Source organism: Aspergillus bombycis (genome assembly GCF_001792695.1).
Source record: "Aspergillus bombycis strain NRRL26010 chromosome Unknown contig00069, whole genome shotgun sequence".
Taxonomy (NCBI): domain Eukaryota; kingdom Fungi; phylum Ascomycota; class Eurotiomycetes; order Eurotiales; family Aspergillaceae; genus Aspergillus; species Aspergillus bombycis.
This window is the reverse complement of record NW_019170071.1, coordinates 109,928-134,216: the sequence shown is the minus strand read 5'-3', so window position 1 is coordinate 134,216 and position 24,289 is coordinate 109,928. Positions and strand designations below refer to the sequence as shown.

Below are 24,289 nucleotides of genomic sequence, written 5' to 3'. Positions count from 1 at the left end.
CGGAGAATGTATATCCCATCTCAATATGGACGGCTTGTCGCCCGTCAGAGTGGCCCGCCGGGCGCGGACAACAATCATGAAGCTCGGTCCGAGACGTCTCGCAGGAATAATATCTTTATCATAGTAAGTCTATCGCCAGAGGATTCAGTGATCAGTCTCTCATCTTTTTTCCCCGACCTCGCTGACGAGTTATTGTGACAGTGCGCGGCGTCCATCGTCTTCGCATTAGCCGTCATTCTAATGACGTATTTCACCCTGCGCACCCTCCGCCGCATGAACTGTCGTCCAAAATACATCCCGGGGAAGTCTTTGAAAGACCGATGGAATCGCTGGCAAGCTGGAGCGTCATATGGTCAAGTTCCAAATGATGGGGCGTCATCAAATCGAGAGGGAACCGGCCCGAACACCAGGCCTGTGGAAGGAGGATCAGAAATGAATACCAATAGTGCAGTTCGCCGTGAGACCTCAGTCCGTTCCGTCATCACCCTTCCTGCCTATTCGTCGAGTCCGAAACCCTCAGAACAGGTCATTGCCCGAGAAGGAGAGCGGGGCGGCATGGATGTCGTCGTTGAATTCCCCGAGACTGCCGAGGAAGAGGAGTCCCGCAGGGAGGATCTGATGGAGTCCCTTTACCAAATCCGCCAGCAGCGAAGACAGGAGATAGCAGAGCGAGAGGTCAGGCGAGAGGAGCGTCGTGAGGCTCGTGCTCGGGGGGATTATATCCGTCTCGAGCAGCTTCGCCAAGAGAGTCGTGCTCGAGCCCAGAGCCGTTCTTCTGCCAACGGGAGCAACACCAATTTTTCCTCTGCATTGACTCTAGCAGAGGCTCGGAGTCGCGGTCGCGAGAGGCGCATTTCCAGTGTCAGCTATGCAGCATTGGGCTATGTGCGACACGATGGAACGCGTATGCGCAGCACCTCGCCTGATGGGCCTGATACGGATTCTCGCCCTCTTCTATCCAACACCGATACGATAAGCACGGAAACGGCCAATCGTTCATCCACATCTAGTCTGACAAATGTTCATTCACGCGGCGAGTCGTACTCATCCGCTCATTCCGCAGACACTGCGGCATCTGAACAAGATAGCTTGACCCCAGTCCAATCGCACGCTGCTTCCACCCACTCGATGATTCCGAGTTCTGGCGAAGGCGATTTAGGGGCTCTTCATATCCCCCCTCCGGACTATGAACAGCTGGACTGGGGAGACGCGCCTCCGTATGAAAGTCCAACCGCAGAGCGAGGTAACCAACCGCCGCAGTTGCGGGAGCTCACTCCTCTGCCTACAATTCAAATCGAGCTCGCCAGCCCTGTGAACAACACGCCTACTACGCCTACAACCCCCCACCGCGAAGAGCATAGCCCATCAGAAAACCAAGGCACTCACCGCGACTCTTAGTCCTTAATTCCCTTGTCTGCATCCCTACTCAGTTGATGTCGTATACTTGTTGTTCCTTGACATCTTCTCTACCATCTCTGGCGTGCTTAGACTGTTACGAGCTTACGACGTTTAGATTCCCCACTGTGTGGCCAATTGATTGTTATTAATAGCGCATTCTGACTCTGTTCCTTCCCTAATCACAAGCTTGGTTTCACCTCGCGAGCATGGCGTTCGGATGACATGTATACGGCTTTATGCGAACCTCTACATGTATATAAGGAGTGCTTTGTATGGATTTATTGAACATATTACACCAACGCTGATTGACGGTAAACTGGACGTTCCTCGTCCCCACAACGTCCAGGGCGTTTGGCTCACGGAGTAGAAACCTACCGCTTGGAAATAAATTTTGCCTTGCCCGGCCAATGGCGCGTGCCCCGAACAGTAGAATTGTGTCTATTCTTAACTGCGTTTCATTAACAGTGGGGGATCGTCATCAATGTCCTTTTAGAGGTGTATTTCTACAATCTTCGAAACTTGGATCATTCGCGCTCATCTGAGATCGTTAGACACAGAGCTCCGATCTTGGTGCGAAATGCATTCTACGGGTTTCGCAGAGTAGCCCCCAATATTATTAATGGCATGTTTTGTACAAATGTTCCTTCAGGACACATACCGAAGCGTCTTGGACAATGACACTCACCGTCCCAGCCTACAGCGGGAATCTTGGTGTGCCATTGACGAGCGGGCTTGAGATTGTTACTACCCACTATGCGGTATACAACGTCTCCAACTCTACTGTTACTAATATTGGGGGGTGACTGGAATGAGATCTGTCTCAACTAACTCTCTGAATATCGACCGATATGGCTACTTCTAGTCTCATGGGTGACCTCGATCTGGTTGGAGACCACGATGCCTTTGAACACGGTGCTGTCGGCCACAGGCTCCGAGTATATGTGCATATTCTGCATCTTAACATCCTCGACTATCCGTTCCTTGCTCTCACTGAATGTCATGTTGGTGATGGGGTTCACGCTAGGGGGTCCGCGTCGACTTCGATAATTTCGGCCAGTGAATTCGCTACCGCCGATACACGGTGACTTGTATGAGGTCTTCTCGGTCGATTGGAAGGCACTGCCGAAGAGCACGTTGAGCCAGGATCTGAAGAGGTGGAAGATCATCGGGAGGTTGGTGGTGACGACCGCGACAAAGGTCTCGCGTGTGCCCCATGAATTGGCAATTTCGGCGCCGTTCAGTGGGTCCTAGTATGTGGTTTAGAGATGGCCCTACGTGAAGGGAAAATGACTTAGACGTACCGTGATAAGGAAGACGCTCTTGAGAGTGGCGCAGACGAGAACAAACACACCGGCGCCCAGCACAACGGTTGTCGCGATTTTCTTGATAAGCTTCAGGCTAGACTTCCACAACATGGGGATTGGTATGAAGATGAGGTATGGGTCGGTGATGATGTTGGCGATGAAGGTGACCCAGATAACCGCCTTGGAGATAGCGGGCTGACAGGTGTCTAAAGGTGAGAGTTCAGGTTAGCGGGGCATCCGATATCAGAAGAGAGGGATACATACTTCCAGGGTCTGGGTAGATCTGCCAGTAATTGTGGAATGGCCGGCAGGCTGCAAGAATGACGATGATACTAGCCATGAAGCTTCCAATGACAAGCGCAAACCCAGCCCAAACTGGAATGCGATAGCGGTGACCAAGGCCATTCTGCGGTATGTCAGTGACTGGTCATTATATACAGTGACCAATATTCGGGTTCCTACCGTGAGCCGGACGTAGAAGGCCATCATTGACAGCTTCAGGGACGCAATCAACGCCATATAAGTAGCCCAGCCCGCAACCTGGATTTTCGAACCGACCACTCTATCATCGCTGTTTTTTAGCTTCCACGGCGCTTTATGCTTGTCAACTGAGGTACGACGCACCTTTGATAGTATTCTGGATCGTCAATAGACAGTGACGCGCGCTGGCCGTCTGTCATTCCACTGTTCGCCAGGCCATGGGCCACACTGCTCACGCTATATGCAAGCGCTGTCTGCGCCGTGTAGAATAGCTTTCAGTAAATTAGCATTGATTGAAGATAGGATACAGTCAATTTTGAGGATACGCACAATTCCAACCCATACCAAGTAGTCGTCGGCCGCAAATTGCTTCCACCCCACGGCTCTGTATCGTGCATATGTTCTAAGCAGCGTTATTGCCACTCCAAAGGAATACAGTGTCCATAACTCCACCACAGCAGGACTGAGCATCTTGCGCAGCAAGCGTTATCCCAAGGCGGTCTTTGTCGACATTTGTCAACAGCAGGTTCGGATGAGCGTGGGGAACATAAATCGAGAATGATGCCTACTAGCGCTTCTCTGACGCCAGCGACAAGAAAGTTCTCACTCTTGTTTCCATTCTTCAGCCCCCGATAACGCCACCAATCTATTGTAGCCGAGGAAAATTGCAAACAAACGGTTTCTATACTAGAGGAGCGCTAGGGTTGGCCGTGGTCGCATGAGCCAATCGCCCGATCCCACTATAGTGATTTCAGTGTCCACCCGGACAGTACTCCATATTAATCAATTACCGTTGCATTGGTTCCGGCCGAAGGATCCGTCCAGCCTGCGTCGACCGACGATGGCAACGATAGCGAAAAATCGGACCGAGCAAATTTGTGCCGACTTTTCCTGATTTCCTCGCTTCCCTGTTTCCACATTGAAAGGGCAATCCTACCTAGCAGACATGAACCGATCGCAAGCAGCGCAGCAGCAGGCGATATGACAAGAGTGGGACACGGCGGGATCGCTTGATGGTTCCGACTGATGGCCCCGAGGCTTCCGGATTCCAGTAGGTCGAGCCCGCAATGGGGCGATGGCAGGGGCGCCCCACTGTCCATTAACTCCTACTAGTAGTACTAGTAGTACCCAGTACCCAGTAGTAGTGCATGCGCCAACGCACGATGCAATTGCTTGGTCAGAAGAAAATAACAGCGCAAACTAGGCTACTCCAGGCTCGATTTCCGAGACCCATTATTCCAGATTACTCAAACCAAACTGTTGCTGCTGCCCCGCGACCCCCCTGAACTAATCGATAATGTTCCTGCAGCTCCTACATAAGCGCCGCAGCCCGCTTGCAGGGTTTGCTCGGTTGTGAGGCAGTAGAGTTTCTTGATCTCTCGCATTCCAGAACCGTCCTCGTCACCATGTACTTACTCAAGATGGAGGCCTTCACGGCCGTCGCCGTATGGGCCATGACCTCGGCCTGTCGCAGCGTGCCCGTCGCGCGCGATTGGGCCAATGGTCTGTGCCCGCGGAGTGACGCCGATCTGCAGGAGCTTGGGGCCAAGCTTTCCAGCACGGCCAAGGTGTACTTCCCTGGCTCGTCTGAGTTCGAGCTCGCATCCGCACGCTGGTCTACACTGGCCGAACCCAATGTAACAGTCGTTGTGGTTCCCGGCACCGAGAGCGATGTCGCCGAGACGGTAATCCTTCCCTTAAATGAGACCGGAAGGAACCATAGATTGATGGCTGACTCTGTAAATTGCTCAGGTGAAATACGCCAACAAGAAAGACCTGCCCTTCCTCGCATACAATGGCGCCCACGGAGCCCTCACCTCCCTCGGCCAAATGACCCACGGGATTGAGATCTCCCTGAGTCAACTGAGCAGCGTTGAAGTCGCTGAGGATGGGAAAACGGCCAAGTTCGGCGGCGGGACCATCTCCAAGACTGTCACCGATGAGCTGTGGAAAGTGGACAAGCAAGCAGGCAAGTCTATAGCCTCTGTCATAACAATTTCAATTTAATTTTTCCAGGATGCTGACTTTTCGAAACAGTGACTGGAACCTGCGAGTGCGTCAGTCTTCTCGGACCGGCGCTTGGAGGCGGACACGGCTGGCTTCAGGGACACCGCGGCCTTGTTGCAGACCAGTTCATCTCCATGAATGTTGTTCTTGCCAACGGAACCCTGATCACTGTTGACGAGAAGTCAGATCTGTGGTGGGCGATGAAGGGAGCAGGCCATAACTTCGGCATTGTCACCTCTCTTACTACTAAGATTTTTGATCTTGAGCACCGCGATTGGGCTATCGAGACTATTACCTTCAGCGGTGATAAGGTCGAGGCTGTCTACCAGGCCGCCAATGACTATCTCTTGAAGAACGGCACGCAGCCTGAGGGTGTCATCAATTGGTCCTACTGGATGAACGACGCGACTGCGGACCCTAACAACGTGAGTAGATCAACCGACCGATGCATTGAGTCATCCTCTAACCCGACCCTCTTTAGCCTGTCATCGTCTTCTACATTATCCAAGAAGGAGTGAAGACCGTGGACTCCAAGTACACCAAGCCCTTCCATGACATTGGACCACTATCCGTGGTGCCTGACAGCGGCACCTACAAGGACCTCGCTACCTGGACCGGCATTGCCAGCTCCTCCATCCCATGCCAGAAGGCCGGCTACTCCAACCCCCGTTTCCCTATCTACCTCGAATCGTATAATGTCCAGGCTCAAAAGAAGATCTGGGATGTCTTCGCCCCGGCTATCCGCGGAAACTCGGTCTTCAACAATTCAATGTTCCAGTTCGAGGGATACTCTACCCAGGGCGTTCACAACATTGACAGCCGCTCGAGTGCATTTGCTTTCCGCAGCGAGAATCTCCTTGTCGCCCCGCTCATCAACTACCTGCCTGGCGGCCCAGACCGTGACCGCCAGGCGCGTGCCTTGGGCACCAAGCTTCGCGACATTCTCCACGAAGCAAGTGGTCGCAAGGACCTGCGCGCGTACGTCAACTACGCCTACGGAGATGAGACACCAGAGCAGTTGTACGGCAGCGAGCAGTGGCGTCAGAACCGCCTGCGATCGTTGAAGCAGAAGTATGACCCAGAGGGCAAGTTCAGCTTCTACGCTCCCATTCCTTAGATATGGGCGTAAGGGTGTGAGAATTGTACATATCACCGGGAATTCTACTAGACCAATGTATATTAGTTGTACCGTTGTTGTAGACGAAAAAATGAAAAAATGAATAAAAATGCATTTATATCTTCAAGTTATAGCATGCCCTCCAATTGTGATCCCACAGCCACGCCACTCTAGGGATGCATGCAATATTCCGATGGACGAACCTAAACTGACTAGCTTTAGACCTAGATCATATATATATATCCTTACATACAGCAATAGTTCGCCATTCGAACCCAAATCACCTGATATTTACAGCACATCTCGTTTGTCAATAAGCGACATCACCTTCAGCAGTGCTGGAGAAGTTGCGCGATGAAGCCTTTAAACATGTCGGCGCCAGTTGAACTGCGTGAGAATGACCCCATCCTGCCCATATGTAGGCAATATTTGATACAGATGGTAGCAATGCATAAATGTCGCTAAGTGGTGACCAGCCTACCCGCCTAGACCTCTACACCAACCATATCATCAAGAATACTACAAGAAAAATCAACATATCCGGAAATTACTTTTTGAAGGCTGATTATTACACGGAGTCGAATGCGGCACATGAATGACGTGGAACATAGTTTTATTTATGCCAACCGCACGAAAGGCGGTCGCACGGCGGCAGTTGAACTCCACCCAAGTAAACAAACCACTAACAACTCATCCCAACCTCCTCAATTTCGACCCGCTAGACCCATCCATGCAATTTACACGTTCAGTGCAGTCGGCGATGCCATTGAATTGACTGCGGGAAGACTTGAATTTGCCATCGCATACAACGCGCCCGTTGAACATCTATTTTCTCTTGTGTTGATTATTGCCTGTCGTTGAAGCTCGGAAGTCGCGGTGGCCGACGCGCCATCTAAGCTTTCCCTTTTCCTACGCTTTGATTTCAACAACGTCTAGAGCGTCTTTTTGGATGTCTCAGACAGAATTGTAATTAATTTGCGTCTATCTTCTGCTTTGATACCGCATCTAGTCACACACACACACACCACACTCGCAGCCAATATGTCGCGCGAGCATACCGCGAACAGCTTCGCGTCATTCGGCTCGGACTTTGACCTAGAGCACGAAGCTTTCGCGTCCACCAAAGAAGTCGGCCACAGCCCAAAGCTTCCAGATATGAAGGACAGCCTTGGAAAGTCCCGACGCGAATCTGATCATGACGAAGAACCCGACTACGCCATTAACTCCTCCATGCTAGAACGCTACTTCCCAGAGTTCTCGCAGGCTGGTTCATCGGAGGAAGACGACCTCCCTGAGGACGATGAGTTCTCTGTAGAGGTTGGCCGGGGCCCCGCAAAACCTGCGCGTCGCCTAGATGATTCGCGGAATTCGTACATGAGCATCGAGAACAGTGTCCGATCTTCGTCGCCCGCCGTGAGACTCGACTACCCTACCTTTACTCCCCAGAAGCCAGCCACACGCAACACGTCGCGCAGAGCGGCTAGCGAGAATCTTCGCAAAGATGCTCAACTGAGACGGGCAAGTCTCGCTCAAAAAGAAAATGTCGACCCGCATACTTCTAAATTCAAGGCGAGTAGCCAACGACGGACGCTATCCGACATGCATGCAAAGGTACGCGACTCTTATGACGGCTCTTTCCTCGGAGACGAAAGACCCCCGGCAGCCACGAATAACCCGCGTACGACACGCTTCGGCAGCCACCAGATTGCCGACGCTGTGGAAAGAGCGTCGCAGGAAGCATATGCTCGGGAAATCAGAAAAGGAAAGCAACCCGCCAACTCACGGCTGGCGTACGTGAACACGGCTGGTGATACTGCTACGCAGCAGTCATTTCTGCTCCCCGATCTTCCCAATCTCTCCGAATTGGTTTCTGGTGTATACGAAGACGGCACGCCAGTTTTCACGCGTCAAAACCGCGCACGAACAACACGTTTCGTGTCTCCTCCTCATGATGCTACCGACGTGTCGTTGACTCGTGATCATATCCCTCTTGATGCTGTCCCGATCCCAGAAGATGAGAAGGCTCTATTTGTATCCCTGAGGCTTCTCCAGGATAAGGTCTCGGAGCTTGAGAGAGCCAAGGCGGAAGCTGAAAGGAAGATTGAAGAGGTCAAAAGTGAGAACGCTACCCTCAAAGCCGGCAAGCCTCGTGCAAAGGATAAGCATAGCCGGTCCAAATACGACACCGATGAGGATGACCACCGGAAGGATCGTCTGACCAATGAGAACCGAAGTATGTATACTTACTACCTTTTACCTTCTCCTGGTGCTAACGGATTGCTCTAGAGCTTGACGCCACCAACCTGGCTCTGCAGAACAAGCTGGATGTTGTAGAGCGCAAGGTCGAGATCCAAGAGGCAGCATTGAAGAGATTGAACCGGGAACGTGATATGGCGGTTTCCCAATTAGGGGTAGCCTATCTCGAATCCCAGGATCTTAAAAATGAGATCGAGGACCTTCGGCACGAAAATGCGGAGCTAAAATCCCAACTGGTGAAACTTGCTCCATTCATCTCAAAAAAGCGCGAAGAGACCCAACAATCGGAACAGACGTCCGCATCTGAAGCAAGCACTGAAGCCAGCCAAGACAACACACATAGTAGAAATGTGAGTCGGGCAACCAAGGAGCTCACTAGTAAGAGTGCACGATCGAAGACCGGGCGCCGGGAAGATTCCAAGGCGAGAATTTCCACCCAGGTTGACAACGAAATTTCGCGACTCGAGAAGGAGCGAGCGGACGAGGCTCTCTTTACCATTGACTTACCGCGATCGAAGGAGCCATCTTCCAGCACGAGCAGATCAGGACAGCGTACCCAGACCAAGAAGTCGAACACAGGCAAGCAGCGTGTCAAGCGAGTGGTTGTGGAAGAAGTAGATGTCACCGAACCCGTTGATTCAACCGTTGAAGCAACCGGGAACACCAAGAAATCGTCCGGGGAGGACCTGACCTTGCTGAGCTTTATCGACGTAAGTAATCGTAGAATTATTTGATCTAACCGAAGCTTATCATGTCTACAGGAACGTGAAATTGCCCAGCTGCGAAAGACTTTAGAAGAAGAAAGATTGGCGCGCAAACGACGACAATCAAGCACCTCCAGGGATCACACTTCTAACGAAACAGAGAACACGACCCGTCGGAGTGTGTCTAAGTCGGCGGCGCCTCGGAAATCATCCCTAAAAGAACCCAAGGATATTCCTACGAGGCCGGCCTCGGCTATGGGCGACGTGACTGCGACTTCCAAAGCCAGTGAAAGGGACAGTAACTTGTTAGTGCCTATTGAACGTCCTAGGCGACACTCAGACCACTCTGCTACCCCCCGCCGGAAGCGCCAAGTTTCCGAAGATATGACGTCGGCATTCATCCTGCCTGACATCACACTCCACCGGGCTGACCTAGCAGCTGAAAATCCGGCGCGTCTGCCTCAGTCTGCCCAACGGGCACTGGACAGCGCCACCCAACACAATGGCAAGAACTGCACGGTGTGCAAGCGTTCGATTCCCGGTGACTCGTGTGACCACACGCGAGAGTCGGTCAAGATCCCTAAGCCTATCCCGGTGTCGGAGCGTATGCCAGAACCATCAATTTACAACGAAGAACCTACGATGCGCCCCGCACAGCCGCCAGCGGTTGCCCTTGCTACAGTGCTCAAGGCGTTGGAGGACGAGCTTTCACATCTGAAGATGCAACTTCTGACGTACCAGGGGGCGTACAACAAACTAGACGCATCATTGAGCAAGCGCCAAAGGAAATCGCTTTCTGCAAAGATCGAGAAGCTGCTGAAGGACATCGACATGAAGGCTGACCAGATTTATGCATTGTACGATGTTCTTGAGGGCCAGAAGAGTAAGGGTCAGGAGATGACCGAGCAGGAGATGGAGGTGACTCTCCAATCGATTGGCATCGACGTGGGAGCGGCAAGAGCCGCTGATGTGACTGCTACTACTGATAAGTCGTCACAGAAAAATGAAACAGACTATGATATTGATGATGACGAGGACCTTCCATGGGAAGGAATTGAGAGTACGATGGATGTCACTGGTGGCAGCAATCACAATTGATAGATGGGATATTGCCGAAGGATTCGTTACCTATCAGACGACTGATGTTGTCTCTTTCTTACTCCACCCCTTCCTTTCCTTTTTCTTTTTGTATTTTCCTGTACCCCTCCCCTTTTCTCTTGATATCCCTTCTTTCCTTGCAACGGGGACGCACGATGAATAGGCCGGGTTTAAGACTGACTTAAACGAGTATGTCCCTGGGCTGAGAATCATGCTTCTGTATCAGGAAAGAAACTAACCCCAGAGGAATGTGTCCGCTCATTCATTGAGCGTTGACTGTTCTCGGGTGCCTTGGCCAATGCCTTTGTTGCTTGAGATCAGCCTGAGCGTTGATTGACCTGGGCGGTCTCCGTCAGACTTTGAGCTCGTAACTAAACTTGTCCCCTCTTTACTTGGAGTTTCTTCTGTTCTTTCCTGGAAATGGCGTCTTGTGTCCGGCTGCATTGGTGTATGTTAGGCATTGTTAATTTGCTGTATTATGATGTGGGATAGGGATTTGGATAAATGCTAGTAATACCACAGTTCAATCGGACCCACTCCGTCAGACCCGTTGATCTGATAGACTCAAACGGGTATAGCGTGCATGTCGCCATGCTTCGCCGGCCTTAAATCTTCTTCCCCAACTCAACCAAACTTCTTTCCTATACAGCAAATCGCCACCTGACCTTGTATCATAACCTCAATTCTTAGATCTCACTGTCGAGTGTCATCGGGTGCCTATTGTTCCTACTTCGTTTTGATGGGACCGAGTCAACTGCGTGTAATTCCACCTCGCCCTATTGACGATGTAGATACCGGTATTACTACCGAAGATAACGACTCCCAACGCTCTCAACACAGCAAAACTCATTCACCACCAGAAGGTAATAATCCTCTGGCATCCGCACATTCTTACCACGACACTCTTGATGAGCATGATGGCACTGAAAGCGTAGATACCGTTATTTATGATGGTGACTCTACTCAAGATCGCTTACTTGCCGGCGCGTCGGTAAGTCGCCGGCATCGGGGTATTTCCGACGATAGCGAAGATGAAGATGACAGCGACAATGGCCCGGCGGAATCCTCCAGTGAGAAACCAGTAACATGGCGCTCATTGCCTAAAAAGGGCCAGCTTGCCATCTTGACCTTTGCACGTCTGTCCGAGCCATTGGCCCAGACGTCTTTGCAGGCATATCTGTTCTACCAGCTTCGGTCTTTTGATCCCTCCCTTCCCGACTCCACTATCTCGGCACAGGCAGGCATCTTGCAAGGTAGCTTTACTGCTGCACAATTTGTGACTGCCATTTGGTGGGGTCGACTGGCAGATACTGAGTGGATGGGCAGGAAACGGGTCCTCATCATTGGGCTGTTGGGAACATGTATTTCGTCCCTCGGGTTCGGATTTTCGAGAACGTTTGCTTCCGCGGTGGTGTTCCGGATTCTAGGTGGTATTCTGAATAGCAATGTCGGAGTGATGAGGACGATGATTGCCGAGATTATTCGCGAGAAGAAGTGAGTTCGCACAGCTGCGAAAACGTCAGACCGTCTGTTCAAATTGCAAGGCGCCTAACAAGTAATTATAGGTTTCAGTCTCGGGCGTTTCTCCTGCTACCGATGTGTTTTAATATCGGAGTTATTATCGGGCCTGTATTAGGAGGCATGCTGGCCGACCCCGTGAGGAGCTATCCGGATCTGTTCGGACCTGGGTCGTTGTTAGGAGGCAAAGATGGTGTGGGTTGGATGTTGCATTGGCCATATGCACTGCCGAATCTACTCAGCGCCGTGTTCATTTTCGCTTCTTTATTGGCCGTAATCCTCGGATTAGACGAGGTAAGCGTCACTAGGCTTGCCTACCTTCCAGGTCGCTAATAGATGTCCTAGACCCATGAGGTTACTCGGCACCGAAGCGATTGGGGCCGGAAGTTAGGCAAAAGACTTGCCAATACTTTCTCCCGTCGTCGGATCCCGCAGTATTACCGTCCCCTTGTCAGTCACGAGGACGATGAATCTCTATACATTGATGGAAGCATAGCCAGCAGATCAGCACCCCCCAGCCCAGCTCGCTCACGCGTTCGGCCTCGTGGTGATCGTCCCAGCTTTCGTCAGATTTGGACGCCCAATGTGTTGCTTACCTTGCTGGTACATTTCTTATTAGCATTCCACACCAGCGCCTGCAACTCTATGACTTTTGTGTTCTTGCCTGCCCCCCGGGCTCCGGAAGGTAGCCGAGACGGTCTCTTCCATTTCGGTGGTGGTCTGGGATTGCCATCCTCTCGAGTTGGTCTTGCCACTGCTATTATCGGGTTCATTGGCCTACCGCTGCAGATATTCATCTATCCTCGAGTCCAGTCCCGTCTGGGGACCTTGGCTTCTTTCCGCACGTTTCTGCCATTCTCACCGTTAGCTTACGCGCTCATGCCATTTATCGTCCTGATACCGCGATACCCGTGGCTGGTTTGGCCTGCATTTACGGTTGTTGTAGGGTTGCAGGTGGTCGCACGAACGTTTGCCCTCCCGGCTGCGATCATCCTTGTAAATAATAGCGTCACGGACCCCCGCGTCTGGGAACCGTTCATGGAGTGGCGCAGAGCATTGCAAGCGGCGCGCGTACTCTGGGCCCGTTGATTGGGGGATGGGGCTTAGGACTGGGGCTCAAGTACAACATGGTGGGCGGCATATGGTGGGCCCTGGCGGTGGAGGCCATAGTAGGCTGGTTCTTGCTTTGGTCGATCTACGAGGACAATGGGATTGAGCAGAAGAAGGATCAAACCGAAGAAGAGGACACCTGAATGAGGTGTTAAGTACATAGCACATGTCATAAGATCTGGACCGCATGGTCTGTCACGAGCTTATGAGTCTACAAAATACGCATACAATAGACGCATTAGATACCAGTGTATTTAATCGATTCAATAATCTCAGGTCATTAACTTCGTTAACTTTTTTCCGGGCAAGCAGTCGTTATGGCTTTTCGTTGCTCAGCGATGCTTGATAGCATTGGTTTACTGAGCATATGTCCCAGTATTTATTACGTTCCAATTTCGGACCAGCTAGCAGATAGCGACAGGAGTTATAAAAGCCTTGATCGCCTGCTTAGCATCTCCATTATTGGATTTCAAGAGCTCTGTCGCCTTGACCTTCGTTAAATCTAACTGCTCGACCTGCAGCCATTGATCCATGTCAGACTACCCGGAATGATGGGGAGAAGGACTATGATAGCAAAAACACACCAAGAGGCTAATGTCTTCCGAGGTAACTTTCACGGCTTTCTTCCTGACTACCTCTGCCTCCTTCTGCGGCCCAGCCGTCTTCTTGCCGGCATCCTGCCCCGCAGCGATCTCCAACCGGCTCATCGCCTTCCCCAGTGCCTCCTGGTCGGCGGATACAGGCGGCTTGGCACCTGAGTCCGCACCGATCTCAGTGGTGTTCAGAGAGGAAAGGGCAGCGGCGGCTTTGCGGTCTTCCGCGTTTGCGGGGCGGTGCTGGTCGACGGCGCCGGGTTCAGAGTGGGCAGAGGGGATGGAGTCAGACATGGTCAGTAAGCTTAAGTAAGAAGGTTTGGTCGAGTCCGGAAAGAGCTTATATCCAGCCTAGGGTAGATTGTGGGGACGAGATCTCGTTTGATGTGATAGAGGTTGAGGGGATTTGATGGTGAACGGAGAGAGGCATGACGCCAATACGCCAGCCCATGCCCCTGCCCGATTAGGACTAGTGGCCCCGTGTGACTCAGGCCGTGTATAACCGGCAGTTTTTCCCCTCGAAGTTTTTTGTTTGCTTGCCAGATGTGGTGTAACAAATTTCTGTCAGGTTGAGGGTCATCTGGCACCGACGTCGCTCAATTCGTTGGTTTTCCTACGCAGGATCCGTCTAAACCACCTTTCTCGTAGCCATCGAATCATCAGGTACCCGTCGATCCTTAGACTCCACATCATGGACCCTTGGACTCCTAGCTGTGCGTGCCCCGGATATGCCCTTTTCCCCGCCAGATAGCGTATAGCCGCCCTGGATGCTGACACTGGAATCCCCACCAGCCTGGGCTTCGAAACCCATCAAGCAAGATGTTCCTTACAATGACGCCAAAGGTGTTCAAGCCGCTTTGGATAAGTTACAGAAATTGCCTCCGTTGGTCACTACGCAAGAGGTATATACTCTCATTCTTTACGTCGATATCCTAATATGACTCGGATGCTGACTCAATTGACAGATCACCAACTTGAAGAAGAACTTGAAAAATGTCGCATTGGGAAAGGCCTTTGTACTCCAAGGAGGTCCGGACTCATCCATTCCTGATTCTACGAGCTCTAGTCGCTGATCCATTAATAGGAGATTGTGCGGAGCTGTTTGACTACTGCAACCAAGACATGATCGAGGCTAAAGTTAAGCTGCTTTTGCAGATGAGCTTGATCTTAATTTGGGGTATGTTTCTCGCCAATCTGCCCTATGCCGATATTAACGGTTACAGGTGCCAATAAGCCCGTCGTCCGTATTGCGCGGATAGCAGGGCAATTTGCCAAGTGAGTTCTCTAGTCTTCGGTTGGGTTACCATTCGCAAACCGCTCTAACGTGATCAGGCCGCGGTCGAGTCCCATGGAAGTTGTCAACGGCGTTGAGATGCCTTCATTCCGTGGAGACAACATCAATGGCTTCGAGGCCACCCCGGAATCCCGCAAGCCAGACCCCTCGCGGCTGGTCTCCGCATACTTCCATTCTGCCGCCACGCTCAACTACCTGCGCGCATCACTAACCTCTGGTCTGGCCGACCTCCACTCCCCACTGGACTGGGGACTCGGTCATGTCATTACCCCGACCATCAAGGAGAAATACGAGCGCATCGTCAACAGGGTCAAGGACGCCCTGCGGTTCATGCAGACCGTGGGGATCGACACCGACCGCGGCGTAGAAACCGTCGACATCTACACAAGTCACGAAGGTCTCCTACTGGAATACGAGCAGAGTCTAACCCGCCTGTCGAAAAACCCCGCCACTGAAACTACCCACCCTGCACAAGCCCCCGGGGCAACTACAGCCCCGGCGCCCCCGCAAAGCTACTTTGCTACCTCCGCCCACTTCCTCTGGATCGGCGACCGCACCCGTCAACTGGACGGCGCGCATATCGAGTTCTTCCGCGGCATCGCCAACCCGATCGGTATCAAGATTGGGCCCAGCATGACCCCAGACGAACTCGTGCGCATCCTCGACGTCGTGAACCCCACTCGCGAGATCGGCAAGGTGACTCTTATCTCCCGCTATGGTGCGCAGAAGATCGCCCAGCATCTTCCCAGCCACATCGCCGCCGTCCAGGCCTCCGGCCACCTGCCCGTCTGGCAGTGCGACCCCATGCACGGCAACACCCAGTCCACGCCCTCCGGCGTCAAGACTCGCCATTTCACCGACATCCTCTCTGAGCTGCGTCAAGCTTTGGAAATCCACAAGGCGGCCGGCTCGTTCCTTGGTGGCATGCATCTTGAGCTGACCGGCGAGGCGGTCACGGAGTGCGTTGGTGGTGCCGGCGGTTTGACCGAGGAGAACTTGTGTGAGCGGTACACGACGTTCTGTGATCCCCGGTTGAATGAAAAGCAGGCGTTGGAGTTGGCGTTCTTGGTGGCTGGATTCTACCGCGAGATGGACGAAGAGACGAATTCAATCTAACGAGGAAATGTGGATACTCTATCTCGAGGGGGGGTGGGGTTTTTTCCTTTTACCTTTTTTTTCATCTACTTGGAATATAAAAGCATGAAAGCATGAGATAATGACGATCGAAATAAAAGTGTCATACAATAGGACCTAGCATAACCACAATAGTAAACCAAACAACATTAGACATGATTCAATATCAATTCTTGCAAACTACTCTATAGCCGCTATCAATAAACCCACGCAGATCCTGATTGTGCCCCGAAGTCCCTGCGTCCCTGGTAACACTGTTCAGGAAATTGAGCCAAAGCCTGCGACACAGATGCTTGCAAGAGCCGCTGTTTATACCTATCGTCACTTACTGAATTTGCTTCTTTTTCGCGTCCTTATCTTCCTCCCCCATACCTCCTCCACCTTACTATGTTGGGTTCCTGTTTTGATAGTTGTTCGCATATAATGTTGGCGTGGCTATGGCATGGCCTGGGATATACTCAAGATCCATGATGTGGACGTGTGTGCCTACAGCAACTTACAAAGATCATACTGAACAATAAAATATCCAATTGACACCTGTACATTACAAAATCCAACTGCTAAGGGGTATGATATTTGAACAAGAGACCCAAACCAATGTACGAAACACCAAAAAAAGTCAAACAAGCAATTATGGTACCAATGGGCTGCCGATCTTGGGTTTAAAAGCAAGACTCTTCCGTCTGGCGGCCTCTAATTTCACCCGCAGCTTCTGTGAATGCTCCTCGCTTGGGCCTGGGTTGGAGAAAAGTCCCTGTCGGAGCTGCTTTGGAGGACAGGTCTGCTGGACCAGTTTCGACCGTTGAGATAGGAAGAAGGGGGTTGCAGGGGACATGCCAACGGAGTCCATGTTGAAGGTGAAAGCAGGGGTTTTGGGGGTTTGGAAATATCTCGGGTCGATTCCTGGGTGACCAGCTTCGGATCTCTTACTCCTCTTGGGAGTTGAAGGCGCATCGCGCGCACTGGATGTGGTCGTTCGCGTGAAATCGGCAGCGCCCACCCCGGAACGTCGACTACCGGCATCGACTTTGACAAGGGTCCCGTTGACATTGCTCAGTGCGCGGGGCTCCATGCTCTTTCTGCGCTTGGCTCCTCCACGCGGGATGATTGAGCTGTCGACGGCATAGTGAGCCTCGTCAAGCCACTTGTTTTCTCTTTCGCAGTCCAAGACCCAGCCAACACCGACGCACTTGACCAGACCCGCAGCTTGCCTAACTTTTTCCATAGTTCGCACACCGCCATCCTTATAGACGACATGAGTGATGCCGACTTTGCCTTCCCTGGTCTCTGTCTGTTCATCCGGAGACACACTCGCGCGGGGATTCCAGGACCAGTTCTTAACACATCGCGCACCCATCTGCTGCAAAAGCTCGACAAAAATGCCGCTAGCATCCTCTCCTTCGGTCGTGTGCACGTCCACGTATACAATAGCTCCCTGCAAGGCTCCGGGGGGAGTCGGCTGGAAGATGCTGCTGCGCCTGCGAGGAGACTTGGCAGGGCTGGGAGAACGAGAAGGCGCCCTTTTCCGTTCGCTCTCCTGTGGTGCATCCCGAGCCCTAGAGCTGCTTCTCGATCGAGTAGGTTGCAATTGTGGCATTGCACTATACGATAACCTTGGTGCCTTGCGAGGGGGGAGGGAATCAGTGTCCTCTTGGAGAGCGAGGATCGATTTGCGCAGTCGAGGGGAGGAGCGCGTTGGTGATGTGATGGAAAGAGAGCGACCTCGCTTACGGGACACCTTCAACGGGGACACTTCCCCTTCCGGCTTCAGGGGTACCTTGGACACGGTGTGGAATGTTTGCAAGGGGTTGGTCTTGCCCCGCACAGGCGTGGCCGGCGCGGGAAGCTCAACTGCGTGATTTTCTTTTTCATCATCCAACGTTTCTTGGATCGTGGCAGCTGGACGCAGTGGGCTCTCGTAAACAATGGAAACTTGCGTATCCTCACAAGCATCAGTCTGCTGATTTTCCACAGGGTCCTCGTCGCTAAATATCTCGAACATAGGTAATCCGGGAGACTTCTCCAGATCCTCAAAAGCACAGCGACCCATTTCTGGCTCCTCCTGGTCATCTTCGTCCTCAGTGGCTGCAGGTTCTTCGTTTTTCTGGAGTTCCTCAGCGACTGGGGACTGTGGCTTAGGTGAGAGATCAGGGTAAGACACATCTTCTTTGGTATTATTGGCATTGCTAGGGGCGCTCAGATTGCCAGAAAGGGAGAAGATGCCCCGGCGTCCAGAGCGCCTCTGCTCAGTCTTCTTAGGGCTACTCGCCTTCCACTCGCTGAGTTGTTCGGCTAACAGCGTGAAGCGAGGACGTTGGCGCTTTTCCTTCTCCGGACCAGGAGTATGACGCTGCGGCAGAGGAGAGGGCTGAGCGTCTGTGATGGGAAGATCCGTCGCAGTCGTATTATCAGCGGCATCAAAGCTTGCAGTGTCCACTGCCGTGTCACGGTATTCATCGGGAAAACGGGGAGGCGCGAACGAGGCGAAATACTGTGGAACAAAATAGAAATAGTTTGGAACCTGGGGAGTCGGTGGTTCTTCAATTTCGTAAGGAGCATATACCTCAGGGGTGAGTGCGCGTGGTTGAGGGGTTGGCTCAGGTGTTTCTCTGGGCATCTGTTCAGGAAGTTGTTCAGGCGCCTGTTCTGGAGTTTCTCTCAACACCTGCGCAGGCGTTTGTCTCGGAGTCTGTGAGGATGTTGGTCTAGGGGTCCGTTCAGACATTCTTCTAGATGTACGTCGTGGGGTCCGTCGTGGTGTACGCTGAGGTGTTTGTCTCAATCTTCGCCCGGGAGTATCAAATGCCACAAGCGTAGGCTCTTCCTCGTCGAAGTCGTAATCATCGACCATATTGACCTCTTCTTCGTCATACTGCAAGCTAGGGTCGACGCTTTCATCAGCCATGACTTCCGAAGTTTCAGGACGATGCTCTGTTTCTCCATCGCCAGGCAACTCAGGCGTGCCGGCAGGAGCTTCAGTGAAGACGTCTTCAAGCCTCTCAAGCATACTTTCGCGACTTGAGAACTCTACCGGTTCCTGGGGCTCGTGGTTTTGTAAATCATCCTCAAATTCGTAGTTTTCTTCCTCAGTGTCATCACCGTGTTGATTTTCAAGGGTGGTTATTTCCTCTGCATCCGAGGCGACCGAAATTCCATCCTCCGCAGCATCGTGTTCAACCTCGATCTCAGTATTGACTATGCTCTGGACATATTGAGCAGACGCATAGGCATCCTGCTCTGCGACCTCAAAATATACCGTGTAATCCTCGGGGATCTCTGGTACATACGCTTCGGGCCGCTCCTCGAAGTTGTCCTGCTCGAGATCATCCTCCTTAAGGATATTTTCGACAATCTCGTTTTGGCCTTCAAAGAGCTCGTAGAGGCCATCGACACCATCGCTCTCAACGGTGCTTTCACGATCCATGTCAACAAGATCCTCAGGCTCTTCTGGGCTGTCGCTGATATGTTCCATGTCTTCTTCGTGATCACTTGCTGTGGCTTCGTAGTTTGTGTCCAAAACTTCCACATCATCTTCGGGGGCTTCGTCCGTCTGTTCCAAGGGTTGTTCATGTGTCTCATCCTCCATCGTAGACTGAGGAGTATACGATACATTGTGGAAATCCTGGATAAATTCAGGCTCAGCTTCAGGTTCAGGTGTCTCGGCATCATGTCGGCTGACCGGGGTTTCGGTGACGTGCTCAGGCTCTTCCGGCATTTCCACAGTCTCTTCCGAGTCATATCTTTGGTAAGAAGTTTCAGCAGGCCTGGGGGAAGGGGCCGCCTCCAACTCTTTTCCCCGGTCGGAATTAAGCTCCACATGCTCAGTCATTAGGGATCGCGAGAATAGCAAAGAACTTTTGAATGGAGAGGCAACCTTCTTCGCAGGACTCTGGAGCAAACTCCGCTTTAACGGAGTTGATGATTCTTGCAGGGATGGCTGTGACAAAAATGAGGCTCCAAAAAGCCCCTTCTTAGGTGAAGACTTAAGCGGGGAATTCTGCCCAGGTGTGAAATTCGGCTGGGAAAGCGGCCTTAAATCATCAAAGCCGAGATTACCACGTCTCGGTGTCTCCAAGTTTGCTTTCCTAGGCGATGACTTGAGTGGCGAGTTGTCCGTTGGGGTGAAGTTAGGCTGAGAAATAGGCTTCGCATCCTCGGGCAAAGCCAGACCGCGTCGTGGAGTCTCTCGGATGCTGTAGCTAAATGGCGAAGGGGGAGGTCGGCGAGCAGGGCTAGACATGAAAACTGCATCGCTAAAATCGACCGACTTCGGTGGTTGGAAAGTAGGCTGTCCGTTCTCGTCGACCGTTTTGGGAGGTTGGTTGGAGGCGAAGTTGATTCGCTTCACTGGGGAGCTAAGTCCGGTTTGTTCTGATCCGTGTTTGTTGGGAGAGTCGCTGTGTAGCTTGCTCTGGTCCTTGCTGATGCTTAATTCATCATCCTCACCATCGGAGCTGGCGTACGAGGAAATTCCCTTCGCGACTTGAGTTGCCTTCTTCGGAGAAAGAGGCTTGGAGGCACCTTTTTTGGTCGCCGCAGTCTTGCGACCTCTACCCGGAGTACCCTTTCGAGCAGGCTTCGCCGCAAGGCCAGCTGGACGTTCAGCTGGGCGCCTTCTCCCTGCGGGTGGTGGAGGCGATGGTTCGCTGAAGTCGTCCGAGTCCGACACATCCTTAAAGGTCACCGTCTTCTTCTTCGCGGGGCCGCGCAAGAGATTCGATCTCACGAGCGTCGAATTAGTCGTTATCGTCACCTCCTTCGGCCCTTGTTGAGACGCTGCATCCTCAACAGCTAGGGTGCGGGCCTTCTTATGAGCATCAGCAACAGCAGCGGTTGACTTCGCATTCGTCGACCCCTTAGGTCTACCTCTCCCTTTCGGAGCAGCAGTCGCGGAATCAGTCTCAGCCGCCGGTTTCGTCCTCGGTCTTCCAGCCCGCTTCTTCTGTCCATCTGCACCATCCCCCTCATCCACAGTCCCTGACTTAATAGACGACGTGGTAGTAGGTTTCCTACCACGACCCGTAGCGGCAGTAGCCGATCCAGCGGGCCTGCCTCTGACTTTCGTAGTCGCGGATTTCTCGGTCGTATTCATGACTCCCAGCTCATCGTCAGTATCTTCATCCGTATCATTCCCAGCTGCTTTACTCAGAGACGACAGATTCGCCCGGGCGGTCCTCTTTCGTCCCTCCGTAGCAGAAGTGGGCGCCTTCGCTTTCGTCGTCCTCGCAGCAGGCTTCGCCCCAGCCCTGCTGGCCGTCGTAGTAGTAGTTCGCTTCGCAGTACGCGTTGCGCGCTGCGGCGACACTGCCGGAATAACCGCAGCTCGAGCCATTGTGCAGCTGTATATCAACCAATCCGTCGTCGGAAAAACAAGAAGTGGTGAATCTTTGGCGTTGGCGGCGGGGGGAAAACAAAAAACAAAAATTAATAACACACCGCAATACTCATTGTGTGCTTGTTATCAGCCACACAGTTGTTGAACCTTCGAACAGAAACCCTGAAGGTATATGCAGGGTTGGCAAAATGGGGGAGTTGGAGGTGTGTGTTGTTCGTTGGCTGACGGTGTGGGTTGACGCCGATCGTTAGTCTAATGTGGGCGTTTGTCATGGGTTGCTTGTTTGGGCGATGGCGTCGGTTTCTCTGGCAACCGGTGGGACCCACACCGGCACGTGAGGATGGTTTCCTTTGCATCATTGTACCTGTGTCTTTGACTGGGTGGCGCTTCATTTATTGTGATAGTTTAATTTGATTAAAGTATTAGACTGGAGTCCAGGTGTAGGAATTATTGGTCCATGCTGTCATTACTTGAGCGGATCGAAAGTCCCTATTAACTGGATGTAATTTTGAAGTCTCCACAAAATGATACCAACTAGGTAATCCAAAATATATATATATATTTCAAAAAGGACTGTGCCAATGCCGGCGAGATGTACAGTAACTTAAATACAATCAGGCGAGAAGGCGCAGGAGAAAGAAATTAAAGAAAGCAAATAAATGTCAGGATATATCGCAATATATATATAAAGTAGGTTCTGGGAAAGGAAAAGAAAGAAAAAGAAATCCACATCCAACAGAATTGCTGCGGTTCTCACAGCATGGTGAAAAGCGCAGCACTGGCCGCGATTATAGTCGTGACCACCGCGGGCGACAAAACGGAACCAGCACTGTCCAACAATGTGACGGGCTCATAGTCGGCTGGGTTGGTGGAGTTCGTAGTGCCATCCCAGCAGTACTTTTGAAAGCACTGGTTGCAGGCATCCGGAACCTGGGTGTTCGTGCGTTCGAACGACCGACTCAGAATGGCACAGGCGACGCAAGTCGTCCAGTTACCGTCACGGGTGCTGTTACCCATCGTCACCACGTCGTATCCGTTGCGAATGGTGTCGTCACGTTCGGAGATTTCATAGCTCGGCTGGAAGGTCGACCAGTTCGAGTACGCCACGTACGGGTAGTTCGGGAGGTAGACCACCAAGGGCGTAGGTCCAGTGGTGTTCGTGCTGTTGCATCCAAAGAAGGTTGGACGCGTGTTCAAGCCATTGTTGACAAAGGTATTTTGGTCGGGGATCGCGGGGAATGAGGTGCCGTTGGCGATGCCGGTGACGTTCAGACTGCGCTCGTAAGTGGCGACGAGAGCCGTGCCGTTGGGCCACGAATAAGTCGTATCGGCGGAGGAGTCTACCGCAAAAATGACATCGACGTGACGCTCGGGCTGAATCAGAGGATGCAGAGGGATGTTCTGAAGATCCTCGCCACCGTCCACCATATCGAGTTCCTGTTGATGGGCCGCTGGGGAGCTCTCGTTGGCCCAGTTGTAGAACGGATTGGGTGCATAGACCGCAATGTCCTCATCTTCTTCACCGATCTTGGCCAAGATGTCCGAGAATGCCTCCTTGAGGAAATCAGGAAGCGAGGTGGAATTAACCTGCAGGAAGAACTGGTTGAACAAACTGGACGAAGTGCCCATGACAAATCCGGCATTGTCGAAACCGCGCACACAGGTCTCATTCCTGGGGATAGAACCACCGTTGAATTTGGAGCCCACGTACTCCAGCGGCACAAACCCGTAAACCGTGGGGTCAAACGTACCAAACTCCCAAGGGTTAAACTCATAGACAGTAGCGTTGCTGCTGACCACGAGCTCATCAGGATACCGACCGTCCGCAACAAGCAGAGGCATCGGCATCTCTGCTTGCTTAAAGGAATCGGTCAAAGCAATGGACGACCACGTATAGCTCGGGCCGCCATCGGTCGCGTTGATTAATTGATAAGAGAGCGCGCGACCCCTAACGATTCGCTGTTAGTGCTGCTCGCATCCACGAGGTAATCCATGACGTACCAATAATCGGTGATAGAGGTTTCGTATCCCGCATCCTTTTTGTCTTGCACCGCATCGTAAATATGCTTGTAGTAAGTCGCCGAATCCAGAATCTGGATGCTATCGCCGTCCGGGCCCTCAAAAATCGAGTTTTGAAACTGCCAGACCGCGCCTTTCTCGTCGGTCTGCAGGTTGGAAATGGTGGTGAAATTGTTGATATAGATCGACCCCACCAGCCATCCACCACCACTCAGACCCGCCAGGTACGTCGCCGACTGTAGCAGACCACCTAGCTGTCCTGTTGCCGTCGAGTTTTCGGTTCGGCTATCAAACGCCTTGATGGCTCCGGCACCGTTCATCAGGGCGCGATAACCGCCCCCGGACACGGCAATACCAATCGTGGGCAGATTGGATGTGTTACTCGAATGGCGGTCGAGATACTGGACCGCATCAAAGTCCTGAATAGTGACATGGTTGAAAAAGTCCTTCATGGCAGTCTGAGTCTTCTCCCGTCGGGTCTCCAACCACGCGGTCTCATTCTGCGAGAGCCCGGACGATGCGCTCCGCACCGTCGGGCGATTCGCAGGACAACTGACGTTGGACGGGACATATCCATTGGGAGCATTTGGCAAAGCACGTTCCAACACCGTTCGATCAATTCGCTCAATCCGTTCTCCATGAGGGCCTGGGGCCGCTGTCACGCCTAGGGACCGTCAGTGATGTCAGAATAGGTTAAAAGCGCGACGATCGTTGTAAACCGGGAACACAACAATTGGGGGGGGGGGGGGGGGGGTTCATCAACCTACCAGACAGCAACCCGGCTACAGCAATGGCAGCAGTGGTAGGTTTCATCCTGACATGCAATGATCACATGCAGTTCTACGTGAGAGCGACACGTTTTGTTTGGAACAATGCGAAGGAGTTGGTCGGGGACTTGGCCAATTTTTAAGAGAGGCAGTGG

At 52.3% G+C, this 24,289-nt stretch overlaps 9 protein-coding genes across 9 annotated transcripts; 5 read left to right on the top strand and 4 right to left on the bottom strand.

Annotated features, from left to right (window-relative positions):
* Window positions 1-25: 25 nt before the first annotated feature.
* ABOM_008070 (uncharacterized protein) lies at window positions 26-1,398 on the top strand (the record flags this gene model as incomplete). The annotated part of the gene is made up of 2 exons (XM_022535199.1): window positions 26-43; window positions 202-1,398. The coding sequence occupies 2 exons, from the start codon at window positions 26-28 to the stop codon at window positions 1,396-1,398; spliced, it is 1,215 nt and encodes a 404-aa protein (XP_022387238.1).
* Window positions 1,399-2,222: 824 nt separating this feature from the next.
* On the bottom strand, window positions 2,223-3,653 carry ABOM_008069 (uncharacterized protein; the record flags this gene model as incomplete). The annotated part of the gene is made up of 6 exons (XM_022535198.1): window positions 2,223-2,645; window positions 2,700-2,908; window positions 2,967-3,108; window positions 3,165-3,264; window positions 3,327-3,454; window positions 3,513-3,653. 6 exons carry the CDS (start codon window positions 3,651-3,653, stop codon window positions 2,223-2,225), a joined length of 1,143 nt encoding a protein of 380 aa, XP_022387224.1.
* A 950-nt stretch (window positions 3,654-4,603) lies between these two features.
* Window positions 4,604-6,306, top strand: ABOM_008068 (FAD-binding oxidoreductase; the record flags this gene model as incomplete). Its single annotated transcript, XM_022535197.1, has 4 exons — window positions 4,604-4,867; window positions 4,935-5,155; window positions 5,245-5,614; window positions 5,671-6,306. 4 exons carry the CDS (start codon window positions 4,604-4,606, stop codon window positions 6,304-6,306), a joined length of 1,491 nt encoding a protein of 496 aa, XP_022387225.1.
* A 1,041-nt stretch (window positions 6,307-7,347) lies between these two features.
* ABOM_008067 (uncharacterized protein) lies at window positions 7,348-10,364 on the top strand (the record flags this gene model as incomplete). The annotated part of the gene is made up of 3 exons (XM_022535196.1): window positions 7,348-8,539; window positions 8,593-9,272; window positions 9,324-10,364. The coding sequence occupies 3 exons, from the start codon at window positions 7,348-7,350 to the stop codon at window positions 10,362-10,364; spliced, it is 2,913 nt and encodes a 970-aa protein (XP_022387226.1).
* A 739-nt stretch (window positions 10,365-11,103) lies between these two features.
* ABOM_008066 (putative MFS multidrug transporter) lies at window positions 11,104-13,135 on the top strand (the record flags this gene model as incomplete). The annotated part of the gene is made up of 4 exons (XM_022535195.1): window positions 11,104-11,858; window positions 11,930-12,176; window positions 12,228-12,878; window positions 12,935-13,135. 4 exons carry the CDS (start codon window positions 11,104-11,106, stop codon window positions 13,133-13,135), a joined length of 1,854 nt encoding a protein of 617 aa, XP_022387227.1.
* A 261-nt stretch (window positions 13,136-13,396) lies between these two features.
* On the bottom strand, window positions 13,397-13,879 carry ABOM_008065 (huntingtin-interacting protein K; the record flags this gene model as incomplete). The annotated part of the gene is made up of 2 exons (XM_022535194.1): window positions 13,397-13,507; window positions 13,577-13,879. 2 exons carry the CDS (start codon window positions 13,877-13,879, stop codon window positions 13,397-13,399), a joined length of 414 nt encoding a protein of 137 aa, XP_022387208.1.
* Window positions 13,880-14,352: 473 nt separating this feature from the next.
* ABOM_008064 (3-deoxy-7-phosphoheptulonate synthase class II) lies at window positions 14,353-15,995 on the top strand (the record flags this gene model as incomplete). The annotated part of the gene is made up of 5 exons (XM_022535193.1): window positions 14,353-14,487; window positions 14,551-14,614; window positions 14,670-14,762; window positions 14,809-14,860; window positions 14,918-15,995. 5 exons carry the CDS (start codon window positions 14,353-14,355, stop codon window positions 15,993-15,995), a joined length of 1,422 nt encoding a protein of 473 aa, XP_022387209.1.
* Window positions 15,996-16,644: 649 nt separating this feature from the next.
* ABOM_008063 (uncharacterized protein) lies at window positions 16,645-21,345 on the bottom strand (the record flags this gene model as incomplete). The annotated part of the gene is made up of 1 exon (XM_022535192.1): window positions 16,645-21,345. One exon carries the CDS (start codon window positions 21,343-21,345, stop codon window positions 16,645-16,647), a length of 4,701 nt encoding a protein of 1,566 aa, XP_022387212.1.
* Window positions 21,346-22,101: 756 nt separating this feature from the next.
* On the bottom strand, window positions 22,102-24,180 carry ABOM_008062 (lysophospholipase family protein; the record flags this gene model as incomplete). The annotated part of the gene is made up of 3 exons (XM_022535191.1): window positions 22,102-23,296; window positions 23,350-24,031; window positions 24,135-24,180. The coding sequence occupies 3 exons, from the start codon at window positions 24,178-24,180 to the stop codon at window positions 22,102-22,104; spliced, it is 1,923 nt and encodes a 640-aa protein (XP_022387213.1).
* Between the last annotated feature and the right edge of the window lie 109 nt (window positions 24,181-24,289).